The 24147-nt window shown below is 44.3% G+C and overlaps 3 protein-coding genes across 10 annotated transcripts in view; 2 read left to right on the top strand and 1 right to left on the bottom strand.

Moving 5' to 3' along the window:
- Nucleotides 1–24147, top strand: part of LOC139541501 (collagen alpha-1(XXIV) chain-like) — a 316499-nt gene that overhangs the window by 162163 nt on the left and 130189 nt on the right. The gene's annotated exons all lie outside the window — the stretch shown is intronic.
- Nucleotides 4158–18533, bottom strand: LOC139541737 (calcium-activated chloride channel regulator 1-like). The gene is made up of 14 exons (XM_071346709.1): nt 17809–18533; nt 17424–17561; nt 16402–16552; nt 16198–16303; nt 9407–9566; nt 9040–9264; nt 8636–8860; nt 8252–8423; nt 8038–8144; nt 7732–7947; nt 7265–7535; nt 6998–7162; nt 6356–6589; nt 4158–6092 (listed from the first exon to the last, which is right to left on the bottom strand). The coding sequence occupies exons 1-14, from the start codon at nt 17956–17958 to the stop codon at nt 5680–5682; spliced, it is 2733 nt and encodes a 910-aa protein (XP_071202810.1). The 5' UTR covers nt 17959–18533; the 3' UTR covers nt 4158–5679.
- Nucleotides 19685–23419, top strand: LOC139541500 (putative nuclease HARBI1). 7 transcript variants are annotated; one of them, XM_071346200.1, is made up of 10 exons: nt 19685–20435; nt 20523–20699; nt 20790–20851; nt 20934–21020; nt 21108–21149; nt 21218–21391; nt 21471–21506; nt 21605–22159; nt 22441–22552; nt 22647–23419. In XM_071346200.1, exons 1-7 carry the CDS (start codon nt 20372–20374, stop codon nt 21504–21506), a joined length of 642 nt encoding a protein of 213 aa, XP_071202301.1. In that variant the 5' UTR covers nt 19685–20371; the 3' UTR covers nt 21605–22159; nt 22441–22552; nt 22647–23419. The 7 variants fall into 7 exon arrangements, with proteins under 7 accessions (XP_071202301.1, XP_071202298.1, XP_071202296.1 ...); XM_071346197.1 differs by adding an exon at nt 22229–22344 and having other exon boundaries at nt 21108–21391; XM_071346195.1 differs by adding an exon at nt 22229–22344 and having other exon boundaries at nt 19685–20699.

The following is a 24147-nucleotide window of genomic DNA, read 5'->3' as shown; positions in this document are numbered from 1 at the left end:
TAAGTGTGAAGTCATGAGTAGAATATATGATTATAAACGAATGAATGTGTGAGTGTAAAATAGGCCTTTTATTAAGACCTTGAATAGACCCCTTTCAATCACAGTAAAACAATATAATAATGGTAAATGAGTAGCCAGTTTCATTCGTAAAAGTTTTGAATATGCCCACATCATGACATGACCACAATACTAAAGCGCCAGACCAGACAGACAAAAGACAGTGAAGAAAAGCTAATGCTGGTACTTGACTGCCATCCTGTGGTAAAACTAAGCAAATACATCTAAAAAATTCAAAGCATGCAATATGTTAATGTGTTTGTCCTGAAAGAATATAACATTTTTAAAAAATGTATGAATATGATGACAACAAGTTACAAACATTATGACTATAATGAAAAGAGAGAAGTAGAGCGGGGCGGTTCAGTTCATATCATCTTGACCTGTAGGCTGCCACTCAGCCATGATTATTTTAACCCTAACCTTGCCGCGAACTGCCGCTCTCATGGGTCAGAATATAATGATGTAATTACGTGTTAAAGGTCTCCGATGGGGATCTCTGCGTGGACCGTTTCGGCTTCTCTGATGACGCACTTCTCTGGTTACAGGGTATGTAACTCTCTGGTTGTCCTCATGTCAGTGTCCTTTGTCTTAGTGGTCTGTTTCCTCGCCCTTGTTCTTAAAGGGGTATTTTGAGAACAGCCAGCCCTGTAGCTCAGGGCTCACAGCATAGGAATGAAAGCAGTGTAGACACACGATTCGATGGAGAGTGGTGACCGGATTCATTTTATACAACTAACTAGATCCAATTTAGACAACTAACTCAGATTCAATTTAGACAACGAACTCAGATCCAATTTAGACAACTAACTTCACATTTCATCTTTACAAAACCATTCTCTTTGATCTGGACATTTTCCACACAAATCAAATTTTATTTGTCACATACACATGGTTAGCAGATGTTAATGCGAGTGTAGCGAAATGCTTGTGCTTCTAGTTCCGACAATGCAGTAATAACCAACGAGTAATCTAACCTAACAATTCCACAACTACTACCTTATACACACAAGTGTAAAGGGATAAAGAATATGTACATAAAGATATATGAATGAGTGATGGTACAGAACGGCATAGGCAAGATGCAGTAGATAGTATAGAGTACAGTATATACATATGAGATGAGTAATGTAGGGTATGTAAACAAAGTGGCATAGTTTAAAGTGGCTAGTGATACATGTATTACATAAAGATGGCAAGATGCAGTAGATGATATAGAGTACAGTACAGTGGGGGAAAAAAGTATTTGATCCCCTGCTGATTTTGTACGTTTGCCCACTGACAAAGAAATGATCAGTCTATAATTTTAATGGTAGGTTTATTTGAACAGTGAGAGACAGAATATCAACAAAAAAATCCAGAAAAACGCATGTCAAAAATGTTATGAATTGATTTGCATTTTAATGAGGGAAATAAGTATTTGACCCCTCTGCAAAACATGACTTAGTACTTGGTGGCAAAATCCTTGTTGGCAATCACAGAGGTCAGACGTTTCTTGTAGTTGGCCACCAGGTTTGCACACATCTCAGGAGGGATTTTGTCCCACTCCTCTTTGCAGATCTTCTTCAAGTCATTAAGGTTTCGAGGCTGACGTTTGGCAACTCGAACCTTCAGCTCCCTCCACAGATTTTCTATGGGATTAAGGTCTGGAGACTGGCTAGGCCACTCCAGGACCTTAATGTGCTTCTTCTTGAGCCACTCCTTTGTTGCCTTGGCCGTGCGTTTTGGGTCATTGTCATGCTGGAATACCCATCCACGACCCATTTTCAATACCCTGGCTGAGGGAAGGAGGTTTTCACCCAAGATTTGACGGTACATGGCCCCGTCCATCGTCCCTTTGATGCGGTGAAGTTGTCCTGTCCCTTTAGCAGAAAAACACCCCCAAAGCATAATGTTTCCACCTCCATGTTTGACGGTGGGGATGGTTTCTTGGGGTCATAGGCAGCATTCCTCCTCCTCCAAACACGGCAAGTTGGGTTGATGCCAAAGAACTCCATGTTGGTCTCATCTGACCACAACACGTTCACCCAGTTGTCCTCTGAATCATTCAGATGTTCATTGGCAAACTTCAGACGGGCATGTATATGTGCTTTCTTGAGCAGGGGGACCTTGCGGGCGCTGCAGGATTTCAGTCCTTCACGGCATAGTGTGTTACCAATTGTTTTCTTGATGACTATGGTCCCAGCTGCCTTGAGATCATTGACAAGATCCTCCTGTGTAGTTCTGGGCTGATTCCTCACCGTTCTCATGATCATTGCAACTCCACGAGGTGAGATCTTGCATGGAGCCCCAGGCTGAGGGAGATTGACAGTTCTTTTGTGTTTCTTCCATTTGCGAATAATCACAGAAACTGTTGTCACCTTCTCACCAAGCTGCTTGGCGATGGTCTTGTAGCCCATTCCAGCCTTGTGTAGATCTACAATCTTGTCCCTGACATCCTTGGAGAGCTCTTTGGTCTTGGCCATGGTGGAGAGTTTGGAATCTGATTGATTGATTGCTTCTGTGGACAGGTATCTTTTATACAGGTAAGAAACTGAGATTAGGAGCACTCCCTTTAAGAGTGTGCTCCTAATCTCCGTTCGTTACCTGTATGAAAGACACCTGGGAGCCAGAAATCTTTTTGATTGAGAAGGGGTCAAATACTTATTTCCCTCATTAAAATGCAAATCAATTTATAACATTTTTGACATGCATTTTTCTGGATATTTTTGTTGTTATTCTGTCTCTCACTGTTCAAATAAACCTACCATTAAAATTATAGACCGATAATTTCTTTGTCAGTGGGCAAACGTACAAAATCAGCAGGGGATCAAATACTTTTTTCCCTCACTGTATATACATATACATATGAGATGAGTAATGTAGGGTATGTAAACATTATATTAAGTGGCATTGTTTAAAGTGGCTAGTGATACATTTTTACATAAATTTCCATCAATTCCCATTATTAAAGTGGCTGGAGTTGAGTCAGTATGTTGGCAGCGGCCACTAAATGTTAGTGGTGGCTGTTTAACAGTCTGATGGCCTTGAGATAGAAGCTGTTTTTCAGTCTCTCGGTCCCTGCTTTGATGCACCTGTACTGACCTCGCCTTCTGGATGATAGCGGGGTGAACAGGCAGTGGCTCGGGTGGTTGTTGTCCTTGATGATCTTTATGGCCTTCCTGTGACATCGGGTGGTGTAGGTGTCCTGGAGGGCAGGTAGTTTGCCCCCGGTGATACGTTGTGCAGATCTCACTACCCTCTGGAGAGCCTTACGGTTGTGGGCGGAGCAGTTGCCGTACCAGGCGGTGATACAGCCCGACAGGATGCTCTCGATTGTGCATCTGTAGAAGTTTGTGAGTGCTTTTGGTGACAAACCGAATTTCTTCAGCCTCCTGAGGTTGAAGAGGCGCTGCTGCGCCTTCTTCACTACGCTGTCTGTGTGGGTGGACCAATTCAGTTTGTCCGTGATGTGTACACCGAGGAACTTAAAACTTTCCACCTTCTCCACTACTGTCCCGTCGATGTGGATAGGGGGGTGCTCCCTCTGCTGTTTCCTGAAGTCCACAATCATCTCCTTTGTTTTGTTGACGTTGAGTGTGAGGTTATTTTCTTGACACCACACTCCGAGGGCCCTCATCTTCTCCCTGTAGGCCGTCTCGTCGTTGTTGGTATTCAAGCCTACCACTGTAGTGTCGTCCGCAAACTTGAGGATTGAGTTGGAGGCGTGCATGGCCACGCAGTCGTGGGTGAACAGGGAGTACAGGAGAGGGCTCAGAACGCACCCTTGTGGGGCCCCAGTGTTGAGGATCAGCGGGGTGGAGATGTTGTTACCTACCCTCACCACCTGGGGGCGGCCCGTCAGGAAGTCCAGGACCCAGTTGCACAGGGCGGGGTCGAGACCCAGGGTCTCGAGCTTGATGACGGGTTTGGAGGGTACTATGATGTTAAATGCTGAGCTTTAGTCGATGAATAGCATTCTCACATAGGTATTCCTCTTGTCCAGATGGGTTAGGGCAGTGTGCAGTGTGGTTGCGATTGCGTCGTCTGTGGACCTATTGGGTCGGTAAGCAAATTGGAGTGGGTCTAGGGTGTCAGGTAGGGTGGAGGTGATATGGTCCTTGACTAGTCTCTCAAAGCACTTCATGATGACGGAAGTGAGTGCTACGGGGCGGTAGTCGTTTAGCTCAGTTACCTTAGCTTTCTTGGGAACAGGAACAATGGTGGCCCTCTTGAAGCATGTGGGAACAGCAGACTGGGATAAGGATTGATTGAATATATCCTTAAACACACCAGCCAGCTGGTCTGCGCATGCTCTGAGGACGCGGCTGGGAATGCCGTCTGGGCCTGCAGCCTTGCGAGGGTTAACACGTTTAAATGTTTTACTCACCTCGGCTGCAGTGAAGGAGAGCCCGCAGGTTTTGGTAGCGGGCCGTGTCAGTGGCACTGTATTGTCCTCAAAGCGAGCAAAAAAGTTATTTAGTCTGTCTGGGAGCAAGACATCCTGGTCCGCGACGGGGCTGGTTTTCTTTTTGTAATCCGTGATTGACTGTAGACTCTGCCACATACCTCTTGTGTCTGAGCTGTTGAATTGCGACTCTACTTTGTCTCGATACTGGCACTTAGCTTGTTTGATTGCCTTGCGGAGGGAATAGCTACACTGTTTGTATTCGGTCATGTTTCCGGTCACCTTGCACTGGTTAAAAGCAGTGGTTCGTGCTTTCAGTTTCACGCGAATGCTGCCATCAATCCACGGTTTCTGGTTTGGGAATGTTTTAATCGTTGCTGTGGGTACGACATCGTCAATGCACTTTCTAATGAACTCGCTCACCGAATCAGCGTATTCGTCAATGTTGTTGTTGGATGCAATGCGGAACATCCCAATCCACGTGATCGAAGCAGTCTTGAAACGTACAATATGCAAACATCCAGCATATACTAGGAAAACTCTTAAAGTTACAATGTTTTCGTTATAACATCGTCCTTTACCTTTTAATAACATAACAAAAACGACATTCATTTTCCTATTCCATCTATCGTCATTACCACCATTGTGGCTGACGAAACCTATTGTCCCAAAGTCCATTTATTGCAAGTTAATGTTCTGAGGCCGGTTCTCCATAGTGAGAGGACAAAGGAATTGTGTCTGCTGCATTAGATTTACAATGGGCGTGAGGTGTCATAAACCCCCCCCATATCCATACCTCTCGATCTCTTCCCCTCTGGTGGGTGTGAGAGATCTCTCTGTAGGTTTGTGGTCCACGGTAACCTGACCCGAGGAGGCCAGTCATGACATAATACACATTAATGTCAATCAATTTTATGATAAATCTTATATATTGTACCTTAACAGAACATGTTCTTCATTGTAAACACAGAATGGTTAATACACAAACACAAAGCTTTAAAAGAGATCTTAAGAGAATCAGTCTAATCAATCTATTATAGCACAATCAGTTTAATTTGGTTAGCTATGATCTCATTCTAACCTTTCAGCTATTTAAAAAACAAAGAATGGTAGATAAGATCATTTATTTCCCTCTACTTCATATGTTTTTTTAGTGTTAATCAAAAACACAGGAAGGTTTGCTATGATTCAGTGCAATGAGCTGCAGCTACATTTACTCATCATCATCATTTGTTTTAAGCATGATTAACTCTCCTTGATTTAATTGAACACATTGTCACACTAGCAATCAGACAAGCCACCATGGTTACTGTGGTGACTGATATGACTATAGCAGTAATGTTCACACCAGCGCCTGATGTATCAGGCCCCCCAGGAGCATCAGTTGGAGAAGGAACAGGAGCTTTGGGAACAATCTTGGTCACTTGAATAATGTTGGATGTTTCAGATTTCAGGAAAGATTTGTCTTCTGCTTTTGCTGCAAAGAACAGAGTGGTGCCATTTTTGATGACTGAGAAGAGAGTGAAAGAGAGCTTCTCTGGGGAGCCTGCCTTCTTTGGTGAGAGGTTGTATGTGACAAGATGAGCGGTACTGAAGTTCGATCTGAGTAGGTCCGAATCTTCACTAAAACGGATCTCATAGGCCGTTGCTGAAAAATAGAAATGGCAAGTAAATAAATGTAAATATACACCAAGACAGCACACTGATTATCTGATTGTTAGCATTTTGCACCCCATGTCATATGAAATTTAACGATTGGTGAAATACTGTACATGTCGGTGTTGCAGTGTTATTGTTTTTCATATTTTGTGAATATTAGGCCTACATTACAGATTTTAATCTAAGCAAAAAAGTCTGGAAATATATCCACAACTTGTTGTTGAGATGCTCATTATTTATACATTTTTGTACCTGTGCCTTGGTCCATGTCTTCCCCAGGTGCAGTCCAGGTGAGCAGCACTTTGTCTGCCTCTATCTCTGCATTCAGGTCTGTGATTTTGTTAGGGGGGAAATTTGGAGGGGGGACACCAGGTGGGAGACTGACTGAGAAGCTCTCTCCTATGGCTGTCCTGCTGAAGCTGCCCACATCAGCCTGCAGGTCGTCCTCACTGACTGGGGGCTTTGGGGGATTCATCACTACTTGCCCTAGGAAGACAAAGTCATCAAACATATGAATGCATACCTATTCTTACAATCCCAACTCCCAAATCATACCCTTGATCCTTATAAGGCTAGTTGTTGAGAATAGGTATGGGTACTGATCCATCAAATTAAATATGTTTTGGTATATACATAATATGGTATCATCATTTTTATTTATTTAACCTTTATTTAACTAGGCAAGTCAGTTAAGAACAAATTCTTATTTACAATGACGGCCTAGGAACAGTGGGTTAACTGCCTTGTTCAGGAGCAGAACAACAGATTTTTACCTTGTCAGCTCAGGGATTCAATCTAGCAACCTTTCGGTTACTAGCCCAACACTCCAACCACAAGGCTACCTGCCGCCAGTTCATGAATGAAAAACACAGTTTCAGATGGAATGTACTGTACCATTAACCACATATCCAGGTATGTAAAGTGCTCCACTGTGTCTCCTGAGGGAGAATCTGGCCATGCCATCATTGTTATGTACTTTCACTTTCAAGCTGTATTTTCCTGTTGTTAGTTTAGTGAAGTAACTGGAATAGATGCCATCATGTCTGAAAGCATCAGCACCTGAAAAAATAGGATTTCATCTTAAAACTTAAATAAATAATCGTTTTTGTAACACCTACTCCATTTTGGTTCTAAATCATATGTATTGTGGCTCTACATCACCTGCTCCATTATCTTGCAGTTTCAGCTCATGCTTGACTCCCCTATCAGACGTTAGTGTGGCCATCACATCTGCCAGAACCACTGGAACACCTTTCTGGTTGACCTCTGCATACACCAACATGGGTTTGCTGCCGTTGCTGGACAGTTGGCTCATGTGGGTTTTGACCATGACTGGTGATATAGCTTCGCTGACAGCATGACTTGTCACAGTCATTGACATAGATTGGGCGGCTGACTCTTTATTTAGTAGACTGTATTTCCACTTTCCAGTCTACAATTGTAAATAATATCATCACCATTCAATCTAGTGAAATTGTAGTAATGCATAATATGGTCCACATTGAACAACTGAAATGGCTAAATTAGTAACTTGTAGTAATGGGAAAAATAATACACACAACTATAATACATAAAAATATAACTTTTGAATCTAGCTGAACACATAAAATAAACACAACCAGACAGACCTCAGCAGTTCCTTCAATATCGAGCGTTAAAGTCTTAGCAGGAGCATCATGTTTGAAATGTGATGTGTCATAGGTCCGTGTAAAGGGGCTTAAAACAAGGATGTCAGGTGGACTTCTTTCATAGATAACTAAAAAGCTTGTCTTGTTTCCAATTGTCCTGTCAATGGATACAGATCCATTAAACCAACCAATCATATTCAATCCAGTGCTCTCAAGCTGTTGGAAAAAATGACAGATTATGTTAAAATATCTGAAAACACTTATAGTATATTATGTTTATCATAATTCCCTGCATCTTCATCTCACCTGGATTGTCTGCTTGGTCAGATTTCCATCAGATGTTGTGTGTGAAGTAAAAATATCCACAAGGTCATTGGAAACCACACCATCAGCAGCATTGTGATATTTACCACCTGCAGCAGGAAGGATGATATTTAGGTAAAACATTTTAACAAGTAAGAAGGAATTTCAGATATAATTTAGAATGCATACTTATGAAAGATACTGCTCTCTGTGTTACCTGATATGTCTGACAATTCTTTTACTCCTATGTTTGCATTTGGCCCAAGAGTTATTGTGTGCACAGTTGCACCACTTTCTTTAACACGTTTTTGACAGTTGATACTTGATTCCCCATCAGTTAATAATATGATTTCATCTCCTCTTGCACCATCTCCATCTCCTCCAAGTACCTAATATAAGCATAATTGAAATGATATATTAATGTAATTTTAATGGGTTTCTTTCTAAATGTACTATATATGTGTATTCATGTGTCAAACGTTTTTGTCCAGATTGTTGCAGCACTATGTACCAGTATTATTTTAAGTGATCATTTAAAGCAATTTGCAATGTATTATATGAACGGTGCCAAATAAATATAGATTATGGGTATTGTATTTACCTCCAGACCTTTCTCAACACCTGCACAAATGTCTGTGCCTCCACCAGCTGATGGTGGCAGACTGCCTACAAGCTTATCTTTCGATGCTTTACCATCAATCAAAGTCAATGGTTCACGAATTGTAGCCGTAGCTGTAAATTGTACAATGCCAACATAAGCTTGGTCTTCAACAATCTTCTGTATGAAGAGTGTTGCCGCTTGTCTCAGGTTCAACATTCTAGAACCCTTTATAGGAAAATAAAATATTAGCAAGCAGCAGTACAGTTAGACAAAAGCACAGACACACACACACGTGCCTGGGCACAAACACCAATAACACCAGGAATTTGTGTTACCGTTGTCAGATTTTGAATTGTTTTTATAAAATATGGTTTGATTTGAAAAATCAGTCCATAAAAACTTACTGCAGACATGCTTCCTGAAACATCAAGGACAAGACAGACAACCCTTTGCCGTCGCTGCACCACAGTGAATGTGGGTAGTATACTTGGTGGTGTTGGCACAACTGCCACACCGGCATCTACAGAAAGTGAGGTGATAACTTCCTCTACACCTCTGTTACCACACAGTCTGTTCTGGATGTTTGGAGCCTCAGTGTTGTGAGTTTCTTTTGTACAGAACTCTTTTATCTGTGCACACAACACAAACGTTTCTGTCATTAGTTTAAACGTATCTTCATTACAGTTAAAAATGGTAAGTTGAGCATTACAACTACATAACACATTGGGTAGATATCAAGGTAGTTGAAAGGCTGTGTAGACTTATACTCACAGCACTAAGGCCTTGATTGTACATGATAGATGCAGAGGTTGTCTGTTGCGTGTCAGGATAGAATACACAGTCTTCGGTGTATAACCCAGTAACAGGGTCAGTGGTGCAGTCCTTTTGGTCACGTTTGTGGATGTACTTTCCTGTAATGTTTATGGTACATCTGAAAAATGTGAAATGAACATTAACAATAAATTGAATGTACAGTTAGGGTTGACTCCAAGTCTCAATAATTTAAGAAAAATAACTATTTAGTTGTTGGTAGATGCATGTCATAGTGGAAACTGAATGAAATGCTCATAAATAGACAATGGGCTATAAAAATAAAGACAGTGACTAATCAATGTCTTCAGAAAGTACTCATTCCCCTTGACTTATTGCACATTTTGTTGTGTTACAGCCTGAATTCAAAATGGATTCCGTTGATTTGATGAAGTGAACACGTTTTTCGAAATGTTTGCACATTTATTGAAAATGACATACAGAAATATCTAATTTACATAAGTATTCACACCCCTGAGTCAATACATGTTAGAATCACCTTTGACAAGGATTACAGATGTGAGTCTCTAAGAGATTTGCACACCTGGATTGTACAATATTTGCACATTATTATTTTTTTAATTCTTCAAGCTCTGTCAAGTTGCATGTTGATCATTGCTAGACAGTCATTTTCATGTCTTGCCATAGATTTTCAAACCTATTTAAGTCAAAACTGTAACTTGGGCTCTCAGGAACATTCAATGTTGTCTTGGTAAGCAACTCCAATATTCAATACTCAATATTTGACCTTTTGTTTTAGGTTATTACCCTGCTGAAAGGTGAATTTATCTCCCAGTGTCTCCCAGTGTCTGTTGGAAAGGCGACTGAAGCAGGTTTTCTACTAGGATTTTGCCTGTGATTTGCTCTATTCCGTTTCATTGTATCCTAAAAAAAACTCCATTGCCGATGACAAGCAAATCCATAGCATGATGTAGCCACCACCATGCTTGAAAATATGAATAGTTGTACTGTCACGAATCCCGCCGAGGATGGTGCCTCTTCCTGTTCGGGCGGTGCTCGGCGGTCGTCGTCACCGGCCTACTAGCTGCCATCGATTTCTTTTCTTTTTGTTTCTGTTAGTTTGGGCTGATTGGGTGCACCTGTTTTGAGTTTAGTTTTGTGGGTAGGCTATTTAAGGGAAGTCAGCCCGCTGGGTTTTGTGCGGGCTTGTTTATCTGTTATTTGGTGTTGGATTTGTATGTATGGATTTATTATTTTTTCCAGACAGTTTAGTCCTGTGTTCTTGGACTCGTGTTTCATGCGCCCGTGTGTTTTGGGCATGATCGTTTTCCCTGTCTACTGGAGAAATAAATCCACGTTCTTGTATCCCTGCTCTCTGCGTTTGACTCCTCCACCCAGTACTCCTAGCAGCTCTGACAGAAGCCCGCACCACTCATGGAGTCAGCAGAAGCAGCGACCACCCCTCTCCCAACTATGGAGGAGCGCGTCCATCATCATACAGCTGTCCTTCATCGTATCGGGTCAGCGATGGAGCAAATGATGGAGAGGATGGAACGATGGGAGAGGAGTGGTCTCCCGACGCCCCTTTCAGCTCCCCTGCAGACGACACAACCCACTCCTCCAGTGTCATCAGCTGGGACCAGCACATTGCGTCTCACTCCCCCGAGGGAGTACGATGGAGCAGCGGCTGGTTGCCAGGGATTTCTGCTCCAGCTTGAGCTCTACCTGGCTACCGTACGTCCGACTCCCTCGGGTGAGGAGAGTGTAAGCCTCCTTGTCTCCTGTTTGTCGGGTAGGGCCCTGGACTGGGCCAACGCAGTCTGGAACAGCCCAGACTCGGCTCGGAACAACTACCTGGAGTTCACCCGCCGGTTTCGAGCGGTGTTCGACCACCCACCGGAGGGCCGAGCGGCGGGTGAGCGTCTGTTCCACCTCAGACAGGAGACGAGGAGCGCCCAGGATTTCGCTTTAGAGTTCCGGACCTTGGCTGCTGGTGCGGGGTGGAATGACAGGGCCTTAATAGACCATTACCGTTGTAGCCTCCGGGAGGACGTCCGCCGGGAGCTAGCTTGTCGGGACACCACACTCTCCCTCAATGAACTGATAGACATGTCGATCCGTCTAGATAACCTGCTAGCTGCCCGCGGGCGTTCAGAGGGGGTCCTGTCAATTCCACCTCCCAGCCCTCCCGCTCCAACTCCGATGGAGTTGGGAGGAGCTGCATCTAGGGGGACCGGAGGAGGTGGCTCCTCTTGCACCTACTGTGGCCGGAGAGGACACACTTCGGACCGGTGCTGGAGGAGTCCATCTGGGAGTCGAGATGGCAGGCGGAATACTCCTCGGCCACCCCAGGTGAGTAGGCACAAGACTCACCCAGAGCTCCCTGTTGGTCACATGTTTTTGGTTATTTTTTTCCCTGCGTTTTCCCCCTCTCTTCAGCATAAGGCGCTAGTCGACTCAGGCGCAGCTGGGAGTTTTATGGATCGCGGACTCGCCCGTAAGTTGGGTATTCCGCTGGTGCAGATAGACCCACCTTTTCCCGTGCACTCCCTAGATAGCCGACCGTTAGGGTCAGGGCTGGGCAGGGAGGCCACGATTCCGCTGGACATGGTAACCCAGGGGGATCATAGGGAGCAGATCAGTTTTTACCTTATTGATTCACCTGGGTTTCCAGTGGTGTTGGGGTTCCCTGGCTAGCCATTCACAATCCCCTCATTTACTGGAGACAGGGAGCTCTTCAGGGGTGGTCAGATGAGTGTTCAGGTAGGTGTGTGGGAGTTTCCATCGGTGCCACGTCGGTGGAGAGTCCAGACCAGGTTTCCACTGTGCGCATTCCCCCAGAATATGCCGATTTGGCTATCACTTTTAGTAAGACAAAGGCGACCAAATTACCACCTCAACGACGGTGGGATTGAGTGATAAACCTCCAGGAGAACGCTGCACTTCCCAGGAGTCACGTGTACCCATTGTCACAGGAGGAGACGTTGGCTATGGAGACATATGTCACGGAAGCCCTGGGACAAGGGTTCATTCGGCCCTCCATGTCACCCGCCTCCTCGAGTTTCTTTTTTGTGAGAAAAAAGGAGGGAGGACTGCGTCCGTGCATTGATTATCGAGGTCTAAATTCAATCACAGTGGGATTTAGTTATCCACTACCTCTCATCGCTACGGCGATGGAATCATTCCACGGAGCGCGTTTTTTCACAAAACTGAACCTCAGGAGCGCGTATAATCTGGTGCGTATTCGGGGAGGAGACGAGTGGAAAACAGCGTTTAGTACCACATCAGGCCACTATGAGTACCTCGTCATGCCGTATGGGTTGAAGAATGCTCCAGCCGTCTTCCAATCCTTTGTAGATGAGATTCTCAGGGACCTGCACGGGCAGGGTGTTGTAGTATATATTGATGACATCTTGATCTATTCTGCCACACGCGCCGCACATTTCTCCCTGGTGCGCAGGGTGCTTGGGCGACTGCTGGAGCATGACCTATACGTCAAGGCTGAGAAATGTCTGTTCTCCAAACCAGCTGTTTCCTTCCTGGGTTATCGTATTTCCACCTCGGGGGTGGTGATGGAGTGTGACCGCGTTAACGCCGTGCGTAATTGGCCGACTCCGACCACGGTAAAGGAGGTGCAGCGGTTTTTAGGGTTTGCCAATTACTACCGGAGGTTTATCCGGGGTTTTGGTCAAGTGGCGGCGCCCATTACCTCACTGCTGAAGGGGGGGCCGGTGCGTCTGCGGTGGTCGGCCGAGGCAGATGGAGCCTTCAACCAGTTGAAGGCAAGGTTTACTGAGGCTCCCGTGTTGGCGCATCCGGACCCTTCGTTAGCGTTCATAGTGGAGGTGGATGCGTCCGAGGCTGGTGTTGGAGCCGTGCTATCACAGCGCTCGGGCACGCCACCGAAGCTCCGTCCCTGTGCTTTCTTTTCTAAGAAGCTGGGTCCGGCGGAGCGGAACTATGATGTGGGGGACCGGGAGTTACTAGCTATGGTAAAAGCCCTGAAGGTGTGGAGACACTGGCTTGAGGGGGCTAAATACCCTTTTCTCATCTGGACTGACCACCGCAATCTGGAGTATGTCCGAGAGGCGAAGAGACTGAATCCACGTCAGGCTAGGTGGGCCATGTTTTTTACTCGCTTTCGTTTTACGATCTCTTACCGACCAGGTTCCCTCAACACTAAGGCCGACGCGCTGTCTCGTCTATATGACACGGATGACCGGCCCATCGATCCGACTCCCATCCTTCCAGCCTCTTGTCTGGTGGCCCCGGTGGTATGGGAGGTGGACGCGGACATCGAGCGGGCGTTAAGGGTAGAACCTGTGCCGTCCCAGTGTCCGACTAGCCTGAGGTACGTACCGCTTGGTGTTCGTGATCGATTGATTCGGTGGGCTCACACACTACCTTCTTCGGGTCATCCGGGGATTGAGAGGACAGTGCGGGGTCTTAGGGGGAAATACTGGTGGCCCACCTTGGCTAAGGACGTGAGATCCTATGTCTCTTCCTGCTCGGTATGCGCACAGAGTAAGGCTCCTAGGCACCTGCCGAGAGGGAAGTTACAACCCCTCCCGGTTCCACAACGGCCATGGTCTCATCTATCGGTTGATTTTCTGACTGATCTTCCCCCTTATCAGGGGAACACTACCGTTCTGGTCGTTGTGGATCGGTTTTCTAAGTCCTGTCGTCTCCTTCCATTGCCTGGTCTCCCTACGGCCCTACAGACTGCGGAGGCTCTATTTACCCACATCTTCCGGCACTACGGGGTGCCGGAGGACATCGTATCTGATCAAGGTCCCCAGTTCACGTCACGGGTGTGGAGGGCGTTTATGGAGCGTCTGGGGGTCTCGGTCAGCCTTACCTCTGGGTATCACCCCGAAAGTAATAGGCAGGTGGAAAGAGTGAACCAGGAAGTGGGTAGGTTTCTGAGGTCGTATTGCCAGGACCGGCCAGGAGAATGGGCGAGGTACGTCCCGTGGGCAGAGTTGGCCCAGAACTCGCTCCGCCACTCCTCTACTGACATGTCGCCATTTGAATGCGTACTGGGGTACCAGCCGGTCCTGGCTCCGTGGCATCAGAGCTAGACCGAAGCGCCTGCGGTGGAGGAGTGGGTACAGCGCTCTAGGGAGACCTGGCGGGCAGTCCAGGACTCTCTCAGGAAGGCCAGTGAACGGCAAAAGAAGAGCGCTGACCGCCACCGCAGTGAGGCCCCTGTGTTCGCACCAGGGGACAGGGTCTGGCTCTCGACCCGAAACCTGCCCCTCCGCCTGCCCTGCCGGAAGCTGGGGCCGCAGTGTGTGGGGCCATTTAAAGTCCTGAGGAGGATAAACGAGGTGTGTTATAGATTGCAACTCCCTTCTTACTATCCTATTAACCCCTCGTTTCATGTGTCTCTCCTCAGGCCGGTGGTAGCTGGTCCCCTTCAGGAAGGTGAGGTACCGGAGGTCCCTCCGCCCCCTCTGGATATCGAGGGGTCCCCGGCGTACACAGTACGAGCGAGTCTGGACTCGAGACGCTGGGTGAGGGGCCTGCAGTACCTCATTGACTGGGAGGGGTACGGCCCGGAGGAGAGGTGCTGGGTACCGGGGAGAGACATTTTAGATCCTTCCCTCCTGGTTGATTTCCACCGTCGCCACCCGGATTGTCCTGCGCCTCGCCCTCCGGGTCGTCCTCGAGGCCTAGGTCGGCGCGCTGCGGGAGCCGCGCGTCAGAGGGGGGGTACTGTCACGAATCCCGCCGAGGATGGTGCCTCTTCCTGTTCGGGCGGTGCTCGGCGGTCGTCGTCACCGGCCTACTAGCTGCCATCGATTTCTTTTATTTTTGTTTCTGTTAGTTTGGGCTGATTGGGTGCACCTGTTTTGAGTTTAGTTTTGTGGGTAGGCTATTTAAGGGAAGTCAGCCCGCTGGGTTTTGTGTGGGCTTGTTTATCTGTTATTTGGTGTTGGATTTGTATGTATGGATTTATTATTTTTTCCGGACAGTTTAGTCCTGTGTTCTTGGACTCGTGTTTCATGCGCCCGTGTGTTTTGGGCATGATCGTTTTCCCTGTCTACTGGAGAAATAAATCCACGTTCTTGTATCCCTGCTCTCTGCGTTTGACTCCTCCACCCAGTACTCCTAGCAGCTCTGACATGTACTCAGTGATTTGTTGTGTATGATTTGCCCCAATCATAACACTTTGTATTCAGGACATAAAGTTAATTCCTTTACCATATTTTTTATTTACTGGGTAAAACGCCAACGTTTCGGCATCACTGTACCTTCTTCAGGCCAACAGTTTACTTGCTGTTAGTCACATCTACTAACTTTTTTTGGTGTGCGCCATGCTTTTCACTGGACATAGCAGACAATGAAAATGGGCAGGTACAGTTTAACTGGGACCTTTGCCATGTTCCGCAAACAATACGGAATCTATTGAAAATGTGTTTGATTTAAATGTTTTTTTCAAAGGCAACTTTTTAAACTCCTTGTTTTAGGGACAAATTATGACACTTAAAGGTGAATTCCACACCTTTTCAACCCATATTCATTATCTCCAGCACCATACAAGTTTCTACATATAAATAGAGCATTTCTATGATTGTGCTGAAAAAGATGAGGTCCTAAAAAAGTGCAATTTGATGATGCCTTCAAAAGTAAAACCAGTTATTTTCCTGCTCCCCGCATCACAGTGTATCTCGTAGTCTTTGAAATTAAATGTTTTTTTCACTACAGAATGTAGAAATGCGCCATGTTGGAATTCCCCTTTAACGGATACAATATGAAAATGGAATTGTATAAATGATAAAGATTACCTTGTTGCCTCGATTATGGAACCTGACAGGTAGAATGGTTTTTCTTCATTATATTCATCAAAAACTCCCCATCTTAGATGTGCCCATTCATGGACAAAAACCTTACCTGGAAGTGAGTTTTAGAAGGAAAATTCAACAAATAGGATTTCTGTATTGGGTCTTGCACAGTAACAGGAGATAGAGTTTACGGCAGGTGACTCTAACCTCTGGGTCCATAGTATTTAGAGACATCATCCTTCAGCATGAAGTCAGGAGTCAAATGAATGTACCGGCCCTCAGATCCACATTCACCATACTGCAGAGTGTAAGGCTGATCTCCATGTAATTTATTTGGCTCATCAATTATTATATTGGCCTATAACAGAGACAATGCAAATTATTAACAAAATAACGAGTTTTACCATAATACTTCAAAGTGTTTGTAATTACTAGAAAAAGCTTATACTTTAGAATTTTGCAAAGATGATACCATGCCGATTTACATTCTGACTACCCGGTCTAGTTATATATTGATCTTTTTGGACAAATGCCCATTTTTGTCAAATTTTCCCCTTAACTAAAACAGTTTATTGTATGTCTTCCTTGTTGTATTTTAACAATTACGGTTGAGGTTACTATTACAGTTGCCTGGATATAGCCTTTAGCCGTGGTATATTGGCCATATACCACAAACACCCAAAGTGCCTTATTGCTATTATATACTAGTTACCAACGTAATTAGAGCAGTAAAAATACATGTTATGTCATACCCATGGTATAGGGTCTAATATACCATAGCTGTCAGCCAATCAGCATTCAGGGCTCGAACCACCCAGTTTATAACTGGAAATCTACACTACATGGTCAAAAGTATGTGGACGAACTGACTTATTGAAAAGATAGCATCCTATGACGGTGCCACACTGAAAGTCACTGAGCTCTTCAGTAGGGACATTCTACTGCCAATGTTTGTCTATGGAGATTGCATTTCTGTGTGCTCGATTTTATACACCTGTCAGCAACGGGTGTGGCTGAAAGACCTGAATCCACTAATTTGAATGGGTGTCCACATACTATTGTTGGGTGTGGTGTATCTTCCTATGAATTAATGATTTAAATAATTGCAATGATGAGGAATCAAAAGCTAATAGAATGTCAATCAGGATTGTTCTCTGTCATTGGTGGATGACTTCAACTGAGCACAAAGGACTCCAACATCATGTGCATGTTTTAGATTCTCTCAGTACCTTATCGTAGACCTCCGTCTTTGCTCTGGAGTAATTTCCTTTATTCCAATTAGGTGGCACTAATATTGCGACTTCCTTGAAATATAAATGTTTCTTTGTTGCATCGAGTAGATTTCTGGAGGCTTCTTTAATCATTTCCTGAAGTAACAAATGAAATAGAATAAAACAAAAGCTTTGGTGTCTAATTGAATGTTTTGGTTTACTTTCATTATTAGTTAAACAATCACAGCATGCCTGTCCTATGGTTAGATACAGCGTTTGAATTTCAACATCAAAAACAGCAATATCCTACATTCAACATCACTCTCAATAACATTCAAAATATCCTAAAATATATATTACCTGTTGAGTGGGGAAATAATGTTTTTTGTCATTAATTTATTACCTGGATTTGTGTGATGAGCACTGGGTCCTCAGGCACCTTAGGGTTAATAGCAATCAGAATGTCAGTGTATCCATTTCCAGTCAGCTTGATCCCAAATGTAGATCCTGACAGGTAAACCAGCAGCAACACAGCAGCTGCTTTAGAGGCCATGGTGACTCAGTGATGTTTGGGAAGGATCTGTGATCTGCCAGTTATATTAGCAGAGATAGCAGAGGGTGGAAATAAACAGAGAATTGCCCATAATTCTGTAAATCAGATGTCATTGAGACAGATGCCCTTATCACATGCCCTTATCACATGCCCAGTGTTATTGAGAAGCCACAAGTGCTGATTCACCAAGAACTGTATTTCAGGGAAGGGTGGTAGTGTTACGGAAGAAAACAATAAATATATATACACACACTACCGTTCAAAAGTTTGTGGTCACTTAGAAATGTCCTTGTTTTTGAAAGAAAAGCACATTTATTGTCCATTAAAATAACATCAACTTGATCAGAAATACAGTGTAGACATTGTCAATGTTGTAAATGACTATTGTAGCTGGAAACGGCTGATATTTTATGGAATATCTACATAGGCCTATTATCAGCAACCATCACTCCTGTGTTCCAATGGCACGTTGTGTTAGCTAATCTAAGTTTATCATTTTAAAAGGCTAATTGATCATTAGAAAACCCTTTTGCAATTATGTTAGCACAGCTGAAAACTGTTGTTCTGATTAAAGAAGCAATAAAACTGGCCTTCTTTAGACTAGTTGAGTATCTGCAGCATCAGCATTTGTGGGTTCAATTACAGGCTCAAAATGGCCAGAAGCAAAGATCTTTCTTCTGAAACTCGTCAGTCTATTCTTGTTCTGAGAAATGAAGGCTATTCCATGTGAGAAATTACCAAGAAACTGAAGATCTCGTACAAAGCTGTGTACTACTCCCTTCACAGAACAGCGCAAACTGGCTCTAACCAGAATAAAAAGAGGAGTGGGAGGCCCTGGTGCACAACTGAGCAAGAGGACAAGTACATTAGAGTGTCTAGTTTGAGAAACAGACGCCTCAAAAGTCCTCAACTGGCAGCTTCATTAAATAGTACCCGCAAAACACCAGTCTCAACGTCAACAGTGAAGAGGCAATTCCGGGATGCTGGCCTTCTAGGCAGAGTTGCGAAGAAAAAGCCGTATCCTAGACTGGCCAATAAAAATAAAAGATTAAGATGGGCAAAAGAACATAGACACTGGAAATTAATTGGACAGATGAATTTAAGTTTGAGGTGTTCGGATCACAAAGAAGAACATTCGTGAGACACAGAAAAAATGTAAAGATGCTGGAGGAGTGCTTGACGCCATCTTGAGGCAATGTGATTGTCTGGGGGTGCTTTGGTGGTGGTAAAGTGGAAGATTTGTAGAGGGTAAAAGGGATATTGAAGAAGGAAGGCTGTCACTCCATTTTGCACCGCCACCCCATACCCTATGGACGGCGCACACCTGGCACTCATCATTACGCACACCTGGTAATCATTATGATTCACACCTGAACTCCATTACCTTCATAATTTCCTCCCCTTTATATGTCACTCTCCCATGTTCACTCACCAGTTGGTATTGTTCTTGTGTATCGGCGTTCTGCCTATGTTAGTATCGTGTTCTTAGTTTTGTTGTTTTATTAAAACGTTTCACCTGCATCTGCTTCCGACTCACCGCCCCATCATTACAGAATCCAAGTTTCTTTATAGTCATAGAATATACTACATTTGTCTGGGAAACCTGAGACAGTGATAGTGACAGTAGTCCTTTTAAAACCATGATTCTTGTAAGTCACAAAGAAGTATGAAATTGCATTCTGTTATGCATGTTCACAACACTGCTCTGTATTAGTATCTGACCTCTGGGGCCTGTTGCACAAAAGTAGAATTAAGACATCCGGGATAAATGACTCAGCTGAGCTCAATGAAGCCAAAACATGTGCGTCCAGGCTTAATTGGTTGCACAAAGACCAAGCCAGGATGAGCAGACACGGATTCATTAAGCCAGGTGAAACCAATCCTGGATAGGTGCGCGCTCACGGCTCACTCAAATAGACCCCGCCACAGATCACAGATTAACTGATTTACCATGGCAACTAGAGCCGCGTACTTTTCCCCGTCGGAAGCACAAATCCTCATGGAGGCATACGAGGAGGTAAAAGATATAATTAAGAAGAAAGGCAACACCGCCACAGTGATAAAGCAAAGAGAAAAAGCGTGGCAAAGTATTGCAGACCGCCTGAATGCGTAAGTAGTGCACAATTACACACTCACCGCTCCGCTGAAACATCACAATTACAATTCAAATATTTAATTCACATCTCCAAAAATGCAGTTGTACTGTAATTATGAAACGGTTAAATTTTTAATTGAAATGCACTGCAGATATGAGTGAAATTGTGTAAAGTAACTCCATCACACTGTATAAAGCTATGATAAATTTTTTGATATTTTTACTGAAAACAAGACAAAAATACCAAGTAATTTTTTGCAGTGTGACTCCATTAAATGTGTGTGTGTGTGTGTGTGTGTGTGTGTGTGTAGATTAAACATGAACGGGCCAAAACGGACATGGCAGCAGGTCAAAATCAAATACAAGAACATTCTGCAGAATGGTATGGTCCCTGACTAATATTTAACAAAGCACAAGCATATATTGTACCCAGAAGGTGCCTGCTCACACATTGTCTGTACTGTTTTAGCAGTGAAAAAGAATACCCACAGACAAGGCACGGGTGGTGGGTCACCAAAGGCTGACCTTACCCCAGCAGAGGACATGGCCTTGGAGCTAAATAAAGGCAGGCCCGTCTTAGAGGGGATCCCTGGGGGGAAAGAGACGAGCATAGGTTCCTCCCAAGATGCCACCCGCTTCATTCAAGGTATGTCCTTCCATCTCTACATGGGATACAACCACATTCATATTGAATCAATTTGGACTGTCTGACTTTGGTTTACCTATTGCCTTGCAGTGTCTGGCAGCACTGTGTTCCTGTTAGAGCCACCAGCACAAGCACCAGACGATGCTGATCCAGTGAGTACTCCATCAAAGGCATACTGTAGGCCTGGCATGTCTTGTCTACTAGCTTCAATATGAATCCGATTAAATGTGATAGGGTGAAGGCCCCAGTGCAGCAGCAACAGCACATGATGGAGACGATGATGAGGAGGAGACCATCTCTCTGGATTCCAGAAGGCATGAGGTATCATGTTAAGACTGTGAAAGTACTATTTACTCTACAATGGTGAGGAGTCCTCATCAAAATCAAAAAATCTAATTTCTTTTACAGGACCCAGATGCTATACAGTGGGAAAACCAGCCTGGCAACATAGTGCGTATTAATAAAAGGACACCACATCCTGCCAAATTCCAGCTGCGCTAATTGTATTGTGTTCACAGAGCTCACAAGCTATCAGAAAGTTGTATGGCAACCACCTCCGGCGCCAAATAGAACTGGCAGACATAGACATTCAGTACAAGAAGAAAAAGATGGAAAATCTTGCACTGGAGTCCGAAATAAAAAAGAGGACAATTAGGAAACTGGACCTTGAAATAAAAAAACTTGAGAGGGAGGTGAGATATGCCTTCAATGTACACTGTATGCTAACTGTAACACAAATGTATTAATCATTATTTTTCTTTCCTCCCCCAGCTCCAAGAAGATGACACAGCTCAAAATAAAAATTAGGTATATTCTCGTAAAGTCAAGTGAGCCATGACATATGAGCTCTTATTGTGAGCACACAGGACGGTGGCATCTTTCTAAGGTTTTTTTTATTTTCCCAGCAATCAGTACAACCAAGTCATCGTTATAAGGCATCGCCCTCTTTTGCCCACCCCCCCAGCACCAGGTGTGGCCACTAGCCTATATGAAGGCCCAAAATTGTGTGTTCCTTTCTGCTCTGACAATGGCATGCCCATTCGTGCGAGATGTGGTGGATGAAGAAGCACTTGTGCTGAGGAGAGCCTTCAGGCGAGAAAGGGTCTTCAGGGACCGGTTGGACCCACTGGCCTTCCCTGATGACCATCTATATGAAAGATACAGGTTTTCTGCAGATGGCATCAGGTATCTATGCAGACTACTGGGTCCCAGGATTAAGCACCGCACTGCACGGAGCCATGCACTGAGTGTGGAGCAAATGGTTTGTGTGGCCTTGCGCTTTTTTGCTAGTGGAGCCTTCCTGTACTCAGTGGGGGATGCAGAACAGCTGAACAAGGCCACAATTTGCCGCACAATAAGGAGTGTGTGTCTGGCTATCAAAGCATTAGCAGATGTCTTCATCTCCTTCCCTGGCCACAGAAGACTCTGTGACATCAAAGAGGAGTTCTATAGGATTGCAGGTAAGAGGATCTACAAATTACAGGACAACTGTTAACACATAGTAGGATACTCATTACTTTGTGTGACAGGTTTCCCCAATGTCATTGGTGCAGTGGACTGCACACACATAAGGATAAAAGCCCCCTCAGGTGCCCATGAGGCCGATTTTGTGAATAGGAAATCCTTTCACAGCATTAATGTTCAGGTGAACATAACTTTTTGATATTGTCCATTGACGAACACTCTGCATTGCCAGTGATGTGCATTGATTGGTGTAATATTCCTCATCTTATGATTTCAGATGGTCTGCAATGCTGACTGTGTGATCAGCAATGTTGTGGCAAAATGGCCTGGCTCAGTCCATGACTCCAGAATCTTTCGGGCCTCTGAAATCTATCAGTGCCTATCACAAGGTAAGCCACACAACCCCTATTTATAACCATCATGGCTGTGTCAAGAATATCACTGTGTTTATGAGGTAGTAATGATGAGATTTTGTGTTGACAGGTGAATTCTCTGGTGTGTTGCTGGGAGACAGGGGGTATGGCTGCCAGCCTTTTCTCCTGACACCTTTCACAGACCCCCAGGAAGCACAGCAGGCCTACAACCATGCCCATGCCAGGACCAGGGCCAGAGTTGAAATGACCTTTGGCCTCCTGAAGGCACGCTTTCACTGCCTTCACAAATTAAGGGTCAGCCCTGTTAGGGCATGTGATATTACTGTGGCTTGTGCTGTCCTCCACAATGTGGCCTGCCTGAGGAAGGAGAGGGCCCCCAGAGTGCCACCAGCCATGGACTGGGACAATCCGGCAATCTTCCCTGATGACGACAGTGGTCGGCTGCTGAGGGACCAATATGTGTTGAATTATTTTAGTTAGTATGTGTGCTTTCAATTTTGGTTAAATATGTCCTGCGGTGGCAGAGGAATTTGGGTTTTTTTGGGTTCGTTTTTTGACGAATTTGGCCTCTTATGATGTTTGTGCGGTATACTGTGTGTAATACAAGGCTGCAGGGAGGCTACTGCATCCATTCATTTGTCTGTTCAGTTGATGTGTATGGATTTGTCCTGCATTTATTTTAGTGTGCAGACATGCAGGGTGTGTTATATACAGACCTTTGAATGTGTATGTATCATTTTGTATAATATGCTTGGATTCTGTGCTTTCCATCTTGTAGAGTCACTGTGACTTCAGTTTCGAAAGGAGCTGATGGTTTACCTGCTTTGTTTTGTCCTTATTCAATAAAGGAACATAATGTTACACATTGTGTTTTTATATTCATATGGAATGTGTATTTGTTTATATGACAGAGTACTAGGGCCACACTGAAGAAAAAGGATAAAGTCATAAATTTATGAGGCTGGTTCTTTCTGCAGAAAAGCTACATATTGTTTTTACAGTTTTGATACTTATGACAATGTGATACTTAATATTCTGGCACATCAGCATGTCTTTGTTTATGAAACCATACTGAAGTACAATTTCACGAAATGCCCCACATCTGTCATTTTAACAACTGTCCTCCTTTAAAACAACTGGTTACAATATTATGACTTGTGTTTTTTTCCCCTCTGTGGCCCTAATATTCTATCATTTTATATATAGCCTTATAGTCTATGGGAAACTGTAAATTATCTAATGATAGCAACATCATCTAAAAATCATTTTTTATCCAAAATCATTGAAATTAATGATCACAAACGTTTAAATAATAACAGTGGGTCTAGTTATATGTGATAACAATGTATAGTGAGCAGTGAAATAACTATTGGTTTCCATTTGTGGTGACTGCTGACTGACATTAGGGATGAGATTAAATAGATCCTGGAATTTAGCCTGGTCTGGAGCAGGCTAGCTCCACAGAATAAATCTCCATGGTAATTTATACCATAACATATCCTCCTGCCCCCTATCCATCTTTAGTGCAACCGGATTACGGATCAATTGAGCCAGGATCACCAAGATATCCTGGCTTAATCCCTTAACCTAGTTTTGTGCAACAGGCCCCT

Source organism: Salvelinus alpinus, chromosome 16, assembly GCF_045679555.1.
Source record: "Salvelinus alpinus chromosome 16, SLU_Salpinus.1, whole genome shotgun sequence".
Taxonomy (NCBI): domain Eukaryota; kingdom Metazoa; phylum Chordata; class Actinopteri; order Salmoniformes; family Salmonidae; genus Salvelinus; species Salvelinus alpinus.
This window is presented reverse-complemented; position numbering and strand designations above follow the sequence as displayed.

Bases quoted from the DNA above. Each gene is read 5' to 3' on its own strand.
- LOC139541737 (XM_071346709.1), bottom strand. From the start codon at position 17,958: ATGGCCTCTAAAGCAGCTGCTGTGTTGCTGCTGGTTTACCTGTCAGGA. The intron at 8,145-8,251 runs GTAACACAGAGA...TTCCTGCTGCAG, and splicing joins AGAATTGTCAGACATATCAG to GTGGTAAATATCACAATGCT. The intron at 7,163-7,264 runs GTGATGTAGAGC...CTATTTTTTCAG, and splicing joins ACTGCAAGATAATGGAGCAG to GTGCTGATGCTTTCAGACAT.
- LOC139541500 (XM_071346197.1), top strand. From the start codon at position 21,688: ATGAAGGCCCAAAATTGTGTGTTCCTTTCTGCTCTGACAATGGCATGC. The intron at 22,345-22,440 runs GTGAACATAACT...TTATGATTTCAG, and splicing joins TTCACAGCATTAATGTTCAG to ATGGTCTGCAATGCTGACTG. The intron at 22,553-22,646 runs GTAAGCCACACA...TTGTGTTGACAG, and splicing joins CTATCAGTGCCTATCACAAG to GTGAATTCTCTGGTGTGTTG.